Raw genomic sequence first — 11531 nt, 5'->3', positions numbered from 1 at the left:
AAGGGAGGGGAGGCTGGTAGGACGGGTACCTGTTCCAGGCGGCACTTGAGCATGGCCCACTCCACGTCCCAGGCAGCCTTGTCACTGGCATATTGCTGTTGCAGCCGCAGCCGGGCATGCTCATCCTCCCGCAGCTCGGAGCGGAAGTCCTCCAGCAAGGCCTTGAGGGCACCAAACAGCTGCTGGTTTTCCACCACCTGTGAAGACACCACGTTAGCCTCTGTCATCACACTGAAGGGTACTCTTTAGGGTGGAAGCGGAGGAGATGTTGCAATTGAGGTGTCACTGGGGCTGTGCCCTGGAAGCCACCAGCAATGGGTTGGACATCTGTAGTTAGTGAGAGAGAGAGCACATGCTCCATTGTTAGCCATCGGTCCCTAGAGCTGAGGCTAAGGGCTTGACAAATCAGGAAGAAAGTGGAAGGAAGGCTGCCCCTGGCCAATGGGCAGCTGCAGGACCTGCTGCAGAGGTGCTCTGGGCCCAAGGAGTAGAGCAAAGTGAGGACCTGCATGAGACCACAGGGAGCCCCCAAAGCCAGGGCTGTTAGGATGTTCTGTCTGATTTCTAATGTGCAGAGGACTGAGTCGAACTGACCGGACTGCTGTGAGTATGCAAATATGACTAGCTATATACACTGACTTACGTGCATGCTACCACTCTACTGCCAATCATTGAACTATTATACAATAAAGGCTTGGAGACTCTTACAAAGGTAGGGTGGTCCAACTCAGACTTGTAGTTATTAAGAGGCCATGTATGCGACAAGCATAGCCACTGGGGATGGACTTTTGATATTCAATTTTTAAAGCCAAAGATGAAATGCTTAACCTGTTTCTGAAGGCTCTGTCATGGGACCCCAAGACAGAATGACTGGCTCTCATCTTTCAGCCTCTCAGTCCTCTGCATGCATTTCCCCAGTCACGCAGAAAACAGCTGCCCCTGCTTGCTTATCTTACACCTGACTCACCCCCATGCGCCTGTGTTTAGCACAATCCCTGGATCCTATTAAGCATGCAAACATGTCTGGTCAATGAAGAATGGATTTTTTATTACTAATCTACTTATATCTAATCTATACGATTTTCTCTAACCTGTCCATCCCTTTGAAGGCAAATTTCAAAACCATGATTTCTATCTTATAGTACCTAGTTAGTTCATTATATCAGAAAGGTTTGACCAAAGAAATGAAACAGCCTGGGTCAATTATGGCTCCTTGGTAATAAAAGCCACAGGAGCCCATCTCTTCCAATTAGACAGAGAACACTAAGAGGGCATTGCAGGCTCTCAGGGTGTTCTTGTTGGGGACACTTATGAGCAGGAGAATAAAAGCTGTTAAGTCATGCTGGATGCAGATAACTGTCAGTCCCCCACACCTACCACCCATTTGATAAATCCAACCTGCTTCAGCAAGTGCACTTGGGACCTCCCAGCTTGGCTCTGCACCGATATCTGTCTTCCTTCCTCAGTCACGCTTCTAAGCCTCTCTAGTTAATTCACTAAACATACACAGGAACAGTCATTATGGGAAGAATTTAAGATACCACAGATTGGTGTTTGGATTTAAATAAAGTTGGATTAAAAAAGAAGAAAAATTTTTAAGGTGAGATTTATTACTGAAAACTCCATAGTGGCCCCCATAATTTAGCTAAGGAGTTACACAGAAGACTTTTGATAAAGTAGAATGGCCTACTTATTAGTACTTATTGCTCTCTAATTTTTCTCATCCTGAATATCAAAGTTTTGAAAAGTTTACTTAGTTATTTCTTCCAGAAGAGAGACACAGAGAAAGACAAGCACCTCCACAGGTTCTTTGTGCCACAATCCACCCCTAGTCTCAGCTGGCCTGGGTCACAGGTGCATGTACTCATCTGCTCAGTGCGCTCAGGGAGGTCCCAGGACATGAACCCAGGGCCTTTCCCATGTGGGTCCACCTGTCTTACTATACTGCACCACCTGGTCCCAAACATTAATTTTTGTGGGACCAAAGGCACTAGGAGTAAAACTTGGTTAATATTTGAAAAACTCAGGGCTGGCAGGTGGTATGATGGTTAACTCCCAATATGGCCAACAACCGTTTGAGTGCTGTACCTGGCAGCTTGCTTTCTCACTTTCCCTCTCTCCCCCTCTCACTGTGTCCTTCGCTGGTCAAATCATAAAATAAATAAATAAATAAATCAACAAATAAAGTTCAATTGTTTATTTGAAAAAATTTTTTTGAAAAAATTAGCAGGTAAGAGAATCATCTATAAATGGTTTACCTTCTTTCCATACATCTAAATATAAATAAATTACCACTATGTAGTCAGAGATACTCATGAAATGTGTGAAGTTGTAACAAATGCAGACTTTTTTAAACTCCATGCCAAAAGTATCTAAAAATTCTACAAGAGCAGTTGAATGAGAAGAGGTGGCATGACAATCTTTTATAAATAAATATCTCAATTTGTTTCTGAAATATTATGCATATAGTATGGTAGATATAGTTAGTATTTTTATCTTTGGGTTTTAAATGTGAAAATCATTACTTTTTGGGTCAAAAGAATTTCAATCATAAAATAACAGCAATAATTTTGATTTAGTCTTTAGAGTAGTATTCTAATTTTCACCAGAGAAATCAGAAAACTGTATAATCATGCTTTTATTTCACTAATAGCTTTCTATACATCTCAAATCTCATATGGCACCAGCCTGTGCTGTTCTGAGCCCAAACACCACACGACTGCTCATAACATTAGAATCAGAACTTCATAGTGCTTTTATAGATTGAAAATTTGGTTTCTCTGAAAGCAAGTACTTTTTTGTCATTAGCAGATATCAAATTCAATTAAGTCAAGTCTTAGTATTTTTGTGCACATTTGGGTCAGAATAATCAATGCAATGTCCCATTATGCCAGGACAGTATTAATCATCATGGAATGAGCTCCAAACTTGCTTGGAGTGAAGGTGGCACAGAGAGAGCCCAGAGGGTCAGTGCTATTGGCGCTGCTATCATCAGCACCTGGGAGCAATGTGTAGCTGCCAGGAAGCCGGAGCAGCTTCTGCCGTCTGCACAATGGCAAGAACAGGTGGTCCCATCAAAGGCTCTGAAGACCCATAATGAGCCATAGAAAGGCATGATTCTTCATGACTTTTACATACATGCAAAAAAAAGATAATGTAATCACTAATATGAATTACTTCCTCTGGGCCAAGGGTCTGCTAAATTATTTGCCTATATAACCTTATTTATATTTCGTGGCAATCTGGATGTACACTGTTATATTCCCTATTTTACAGATGAAGAACTGCTGGTTGGAACTCAGGGTTAAGGAAGTGAGAGCAAGGAGTGCAATCCAGGTCCATCTTGCTGCAAGGACAGACAAACCAAGCCAGGAGTATTTGAATTCTGACATATTCAGCTGAGGCCTTGCCTCCTCCTTATTTCTTTCTTTCTTTTTTTTTTTTTTAAACTTTTTACTTTAAGGAGTGCAATCCAGGTCCATCTTGCTGCAAGGACAGACAAACCAAGCCAGGAGTATTTGAATTCTGACATATTCAGCTGAGGCCTTGCCTCCTCCTTATTTCTTTCTTTCTTTTTTTTTTTTTTTAAACTTTGCATTAGAGAAACCATCATATCTTATGAAACTAATTTCATCTCCCCTATCGAGGGAAATAATTAAAATGAGCCATCACTCCTCTTGTTTTTTCTTGCTGAGCTATGTTTGGGGTAGAAAGATGACCCAAATCAAGTCAAGAACCAAGATTCTGGTGCACGTAGTTGTTATACTGAGTCTTTTTGGATACAGACGTGCCTGGATCTTCCACACCTTTTAGCTTTGCATTTGCTATGTGTAGGTCTTCTTTGACTAAAACCACACAACTTTCAATCTCTGTAGAGATCCGTTGGTTGGCTTCTAGCAGAGGCCAGATAAAATGGCTCTGCTATCTCCTCCTTCGTCTAAGGGCATTTCAGCCCTTCCTAGCTCATCTCTCTGGAGTGAAGCTTAAAATAACCCTGAAATGGAGATCAGCAGCTTGACTGTGCTATATGGTGTCAAACTTTACAACAGGTTCAAGGTTGGCCTTCAGCCAATCAGACTGCTGTTTAAATATACACTAAATAATATTAACAAGAGAGTGCAAAGGAAGTTTACAGATCAGGTAATACACCAAGATATCTGTGATGCTATGCCAGCTATTTTTTCACTCATTCTGCCTAAGAAGGCTTTTAAGACATGCACATCAGGTAAGATCATAACCGTGAAAGAGCAAAACCACTTTGCTTGCGTTAGAGCCATGGACTTTGGGGGCAGATTTAATCCAGAGTTGGAACAGATCTTTTGGCCTGTTGTTTTGGGTTACCCACAACATATGAGCTCCACCTCCTATGTATTTAGACTACTTGACATAGCAGGGGAATTCAGAATGTTATAGGGAAGAGCTGGCCCCCTCACTTGCCTGTGAGCCCCAACACAGGATGGGTAATTCCCATGTGATTCAGGTAAGAGGGGGGTCTCATGCAGCATTCAGTGAAAGCAACACTTCCATCGGCAGGAGTCCTGAGGCACCTCCTTACTGCAAGGCTGGCCAGAAGGGCTACCTTTACACATTCTGGGACATTTTTATAAATAAGCCATTGGTCATTCTTTCCTTCATTGTGACATTCAAATTCATTTAAAGATTCTTTTCTAAAACCATTGTCCTTTCATGGATACAAGAGAATGGGCCATGGAAGATTGGCCTTGAAAATGTAATCCATTACTGAAGTTTATGGGAATGATACTCGTTTGCCTTCTGGCCACAAGAATGCCAGGTGATCTCATCCTGGAGACCTCTGTGTCTATGGACTTGATCATTTTTTACTGAGAGCTCCTCAGACCAAACACGGGCGTTTGAAAGAATTAAGGAGGTGCATAGTTAGTAAGCCATACACTCCGGGTTATCGGCTCCAAGGCTTAAGAAACCAGAGCAGTCTGATGGAAATGGGGGGGGGGATTTGGGAACCCCACTACTAGTAGGGTTTCGAGCTTTGGAAAGTAGGTGACCCTGGCCAACTCTGGAGGTAGGACTGAGATGGAGAAAATCCTTCCAGTCAGTTTCCTCAGGTACATGTGAATTTTTCACCTGTATTTTCAAACTAATAGAAATGACAGCAACAAATATACTTCAAGGACAAAATGTTTCATAAGCATAAGCTCTGGTCTGGCTCCTTTTCTACTAAGAGTAGCACGTCTGGGGCCAGCAGAGGTGGCACAGCGGTAATGCAGCCATCACACTGCACTCCGCAATGCTGAGACCACTTGGGAAGACCCCAAGATACGATAAAAAGTTGAGGATTTTTAGTCGAAGAGGACCTATACATTACCAAAGCATAAGCTAAAAGGTAGCACAGCTGGACCCCTGTTGGGGAAGAAGACGTGGCGTGTATGTCTATGTATCAGTTCATGTATGTGCGTGTGTATACGTTACATATAAAATATAATACTGTTCAGCCATTATAAAGGATGAGCTCCTGTCATTTGAGATTAAGTGGGTGAGCCTGGAGGACATTATGATAAGTGAAATAAGCCAGGCACAGAAAGAGAAATATTATTTTCCCTCATATGTGAATGCTACTAGAAAATGAAGAATGACTACTAGAAGCTGGGAAGGAGGTGGGGGGTGAGAGTAGATCAAGAGGATGTTGATTAATGGAAACAAAATTATAGGTACATAAGAAGACTAATTTTTGCTGATATAAAATACAATGGGGAGAATATAGTTAACAACTTATTATATATCTCAGAGTAACTAAAAAGAGGGTTTTGAATGTTCCCAACACAAAGTAATGACAAGTGGTTGAGACGATAGGTATGATATTTATCCTGATTTAATTTTACTCATTACATTCTTATACTGAAAACTCACTCTGTGCCACTATAAATATGTATCACCATTATACGTGAATTTAAAAAATTACTTGATTTCAGGGACTACTACCATGTATAAAACGCATTAGCAGCCTTCAGAATGCTGGGCCTCAAATGCTGAATGCAGAGAAAGTGCCTTAAAGCTCAATAAGAACTACGCAGCTCACTGTTGCATGCTTACAACCTCTGCTCTTCCAGATGGCGGGGTAAATTGAAAATGCTGAGAGCTCAAGAACAGCCAGGTCACTGCCATGAGACCTATAACAGGGAATCTTTGCAGAGTCAAACGTTGCCAACCTGATGATTCTTTCGGAGCTTTTCCCAAGGTCATCATTTTTTAAAAACTTCTTTGGACATGATAAATGTTGCCATCTACAGTATTGAGACTGAGAACTTTCAACAGGACACAAAGCAAAGACCTAGGCCTGAGAAATTGTCTTCCTTGGGAATTTATCCCTGGGAAAGCAGTTGGGCCACGTTTCCAGGCTACTTATCACTTGGGAGGTTCTGCAAAGGCCCCAGCTCTGTAGAGCCCTCGGTGAGACACGTGTTCTGGCTCCTGCGTCCAGGCTGCCTGGCTCATACTCGTGCCACTGGAGGAGAGGCAAATCTTCTCACTGAGAATGTTCACTCCCAGCACACCAGCTGTCGCTTACAGTAGGGAGCTCATTAATCTTCTGTCCTCGGCTGGACAGTGCTGGGCACGCAGGGCTTTACTTTAACTACTGTAGACAGATGGGTCCACTAAAAGACAGACCTGATTCTGATTGCCTGGACCCCACCCTGTTAGCTTATCCACAGGCTTCTAACACACACTCTCGACAGCAGAAACTCAAGCGTCCATCTCTACTCTTAACGGTAATTGCTAAAAATCAGAGTTGTCAGAACGAGAGGCAAGAGAGATGACATTAAAACACACAGAATGTGAGGTTCCAGCTGAGTGACTTTACATTATTTTCCACCCAAGGGAAACATTTTCCATGACTGTTGTTTAGAAAACCAGATGCAGCTTTTTCCTTTTCCAAAGCATTTGAATGTGTGCATGGGAAACACCCAACCCATGGCCTTAGAGGTGGCTGGTTTGTGGCTGAATGGCAATCAAGGAATACTATTTGAGTTAATCATGGGAACTTTATAGGATTGGTTGAGAACATCACTTTTTAAAGTAATTAGTAGATTTTGAAAGCATTATTTGCAAAGTCACATTTTAACAGTTCCTGATGAGATCATTGCTAGAAAATGCATTCCATGACCTAACATCTCCCCACGGGCACTGCATAATGACGCACTTCCTAACGGCTGTAAGTGAATGTTCCTTTGAAAGTATAAGCCCCTTCTTGAGTCATATTATTCAGGGAAAATGATGAGTGGATGGATGTTCATAGAAAACAGCTGTTTGGGCATGAAAAATCTTATTTGTATAGGGAGAGGGAGCAGGTGGGGCAAACCCCCAATTTTCCCTTAGCCTGCACTCGGAACATTCCGCTTCTCCTCGTCTGGATGCCAGCCAAAGTTCCGATGACAACCCTCTCCCACTTGACCCACGGTGGCAAACGGCTGAGGGAGCCTGGCAGCTGTGGGGGTCCAGCCCAGAGGGAGTGCCCAAAAAAGTCTGTTGTTGAGAGGATGTGGCTGTGCCCAGGTCACTGCTGAGCCCCGTGTCCACCCGGTCTCACACCCTCACCCTAGAACAGGCATCCTGGGAGAGGAGGCCCTCTGAGAAGTCAAGTAGGGTCAGAGGTGACCCGAAAAGCTGATAGGGACAAAGCTTTAATACAGAGTCCCTCTCAGAATCTTGATACTCCGAGTCTGCCATAGCTGCCATTTTGTATAAAAATACAGAAAAGGTGAATATTATCGGCAGTATCTTTTGGCTTATTAAGCAGGGCCTATTTCTGGGGTGTTGGGCCACACTAACAATTGCCCAGTAACACAGACATCCACCTCTCTTTATCCATGCTTGGATTCTTCAGTGTCATCAAATTTTAAGGCAGGGAGCAGGCATTATGTTTCGAGTGGGCCAAAGAAAATCTGAAATAGTTGATCCAAAAACAAACAAACAAAACTACTCTTCTTTTTTCTCCTTATATACCACATTGCCAAATTAATGATGCTGCTTTTGTTGAGCTAAACATCAACAAGCCCTTCAAGCTTTTCTTCAAGGTGAGTAGAGCACTGCCTGCAAATTCTCTTTTCCTTGCTAAAACAGCCAACCGTTAATAGGAGACAGGTGACTCTATGAGGAATTTTTCTTTTTAAGTTCTTCTAAGGTAAATTCACTGGCTCCAAGAGGAACACACTCAAATACTGTGATCTTACCATGTTCTTTATTTATATAGTAAACCAAATAAATTAATGGGCTAAGATTGGAATGAAAGGCTCGATGATGTAATTTCGACCAAAAATCCAGCATCACAAATGGCAACAGGCAGACACGGTCAGGCCAGAGGAGTTTCTGCTGCCTGAACACCATTCACAGTAAGACAGCATGAACTTGGGTCAGGAGCGGGGTTCTGATGTAGGCACCCACCTGCCTGTGCTGTCCCCGGTCTGCAGTTTGGAGCCGCAATCCATGGTCACCGATCTGCACCGAGTGTGAGGAATGCTCCCCCTTTGGAAAGCTGCAGCCTCGGTCGCTGTCATCTTGGTCTGGTCGGTCCACCTGGTAACCCCCCTGGACTCCAAGCTCCCCAAGCCCAGGAGGGATCTCTGGACGCTCGCTCTGCAACCAGCAGAAGACCATCATAGCTTCACTCACATTGTTTTTGCTACCCAGAGGCTCCTCGACTTATAATGGGGTTCCATCCCCTATAAGCCCATTGTAAAACTGAAACATCCCAAGTCAGGGACCCTCTGGACAGCCTGATTTTTATTGTTTGATAATTATCCACTTTTTGGATGATCCAGTCTTTTCTTCTCCGTCCTTTCCTCCGTTCACTTGGGCCAGTTCATTCACTGGCACACCCTCCATTTAAACAGCATCTAGTGGGTGCTCAATTTAGCAGGGAAGATTAACTAGAAACTTCACTGTGCATAAATTGGGGCTGCTTATCACTGAGACTTTATACATTCAAGAAGGAGGACCACCAGAGTACTGATCAACAGAGAACTTCATGACCATCCCTAGGCTTTGCTTAATGATGGTTTTCTCTGTCACGGATACACAAAAGTTGGCCAAATTGACTTTTGAAGACTTTCTTTACCTCAGGGAAAGAAAATTACTGCATCTTCCCATTCACAGGATGACTTAAAATTATATACATTTGGGGCCAGCAGGTGGCATGGTGGTTAAGGTGCTGGACACTCCCACATGGCTAACCACAGTTCAAGTCCTGGACCTGGTAGCTTGCTTTCTTACTTTCCCTCTCTCTCTCTCTCTCTCTCTCTCTCTCTGTGTATCTCTTTCTGGTCAAATTAAAAGAGATGAATGAGTGAATAAAATTAAAGAAATAACTTTTTAAAAATTATGTATACAGTTCCCTAGAAAAAGAAGCAGACAAAAGGTATTTGGAGGCTAAAAGGAAACCAACTTTTTTTTTTTTTTTTTGAGAGGTTTTACTATAGGGCGCATGCACTCAGCAGACAGACAGAGAGACAGAAAGCGAGTAATCACCGCCCAGGGCAGATGGCCACGCTGCAATCCCTTCTCCTCAACTCTCCTCTCAGGATCTAGGGCACACACGCACATGCATCCAGTGTGAGTTTAAGCCACTAGGTCTGGGACTCGAACTACGGTTGACTACATGGACCTTCAGTGACATAGCTATTATACCAATGGCTGGTCACAGGAAACCAACTATTTCTAACATCTTGTAGGAGCTGGCCAAATAGCCAAGACTATGTATGTACAGAATGCATAGAACACTAGTGGTTCCAGTCCTGCACCATTTAGAAAACAAGCTAGAAAGTAGCCTACACTGCTGGAGGTCACTCTGACTTGATCTGTGTAAAACAAACAAACAACCAGAAAGCAAATAACTCTGTTCTGTTTCTATTATGAATCTGGAAATTGAAACATAGAAGAACATATACAAATTTCAGAGGTGACAAAGTCACCCATGTGAAGCTTAAAAGAGACCCCTATAAAACTGCTTGGGCCGAATAGGCTCTAACACATAGGAAGACAAACTAAAATAGAAAGAAGAAGGGAAGTTTTAGAACCAGCTTTTACAAACCAGCAAAGCTGAATGAGATGGTAAAGGGCCTCAGTCTGATAGCTTTCATGAATAAACTAGCAACAAAGAAGATGGCAGCAAAGCTTTGCTGCAGAATGGCATTACAGATTGGGAAACTCTTAAAACTAAGTCAAAGTAGCCTAGCCTGGTGGTGCAGTCAGGGGTATACTAAACTGCAGCACTGGAAACCACATGGCCCACTACAGGTTCGGATCCCTGCGTGAGCCTGAAAACATACTGGGCATGTGTACATATGCCCAGGATCCCAATAAGCTGGAGAGTTGAAGAAAGGGGATCGTGGCATGATAAGACCCTGTCAAGGGTCCATCTCCTTCTATATGTCTCTCTCACGCACGCACATGTACTACATGAATAAATAAGCTTTAAAAAAAAAATAACTAGGTCAAAGTACAACATGAAATTTTTTTTTGCTTTTTATTTATTTTTTAGTTTTTAGAGATTTTTGTTACAGGGAAATGTGCTCACTAGAAAGACATAGAGAGACAGAAAGATGCAAAGCAAGAATCGCCCCTTCCTCCGGGGGATGGCCATGCTGTAATCCCTTCTCCTCCATTCTACCCTAGTGATTTTGGGCACACACGCACATGCATCTGGCTTGAGTTTGAAGCTGCTGGGTCTGGGACTTGAACTATGGCTGACTACGTGGGAGTCTAGCGACGTAACCTTTGGACCATCAGCTGGTCTCCAACATGGAATTCTTGGTTTCATATATAATTGGACAAACTATTGGGTGGGCAACAGTGCCTGGCGGGGGTGGGTGGGGGGTCAAGAACAAAACAAATGCAAATAAAATGAACTCAACAGTACAGGTACCTCAGTGAAATCCTCTCCTTCTTCCTCCATCTGTTTCCCTTGCCGCCAATGTTTCAGCAGCCACCTGAGTTTGACGTAGAAGAGGAAGATGTTCTGCTTCAAGGACCGAAGTTCCTGCTGCATCAGATTCTTCTCATCACTCCAGGTTCGCTCATGGAGGGTGTTTTGCAAAGCCAGGCTGTGCATTTCCAGTTCTTTCCACCTCAAGGCATAGAGGTGCTCCTCCTCCATCTTGAACAGAATGAAAGAGAAAGTGTGACAAGTGACTATGCCAATTTGCCACCCAAACCAAACCAAGAATCTCAGCAAGCTGCCATTCGGTCTACATCATTGCAAACGAGATACGAAACACAGAAGCCCCGTATGTTTAGTTAGATTAATGACTTGACATATTTACAATCTTTAAAACCTTATGAGTTTTGCGATTCAGAAGCAAGTGCTATTTCAAAGTAAGGTATTATCATCATTTTTCATTGTCAAATCTCTCCTGGTGTTTTTAGCTGTCTCTAAACTCCTTCAGGGAAATTGCTTCTTGGATGTATGGCTCACAGCTGACTTGAATTCCACGTAAGGAGATTCTATTTCCCCTCGCTACCTGGGCTAGGCACACAAAGGCACATGACAAACTCTTTCC

General features: G+C 43.1%; 1 protein-coding gene across 8 annotated transcripts in view; it reads right to left on the bottom strand.

The window, feature by feature from the left end:
• MTCL1 (microtubule crosslinking factor 1) overlaps positions 1-11531 on the bottom strand; it is a gene marked incomplete at its 5' end in the record, with an annotated part of 151509 nt that overhangs the window by 29636 nt on the left and 110342 nt on the right. For all 8 annotated transcript variants that reach the window (XM_027766501.1, XM_027766503.1, XM_027766504.1 and 5 more), the window contains 3 exon segments: positions 30-197; positions 8419-8610; positions 10898-11128. In XM_027766501.1, the coding sequence (XP_027622302.1) occupies positions 30-197; positions 8419-8610; positions 10898-11128 (591 nt within the window).

This window comes from Tupaia chinensis, unplaced genomic scaffold, assembly GCF_000334495.1.
Source record: "Tupaia chinensis unplaced genomic scaffold, TupChi_1.0 Scaffold143584_1, whole genome shotgun sequence".
NCBI lineage: Eukaryota > Metazoa > Chordata > Mammalia > Scandentia > Tupaiidae > Tupaia > Tupaia belangeri.
This window is presented reverse-complemented; position numbering and strand designations above follow the sequence as displayed.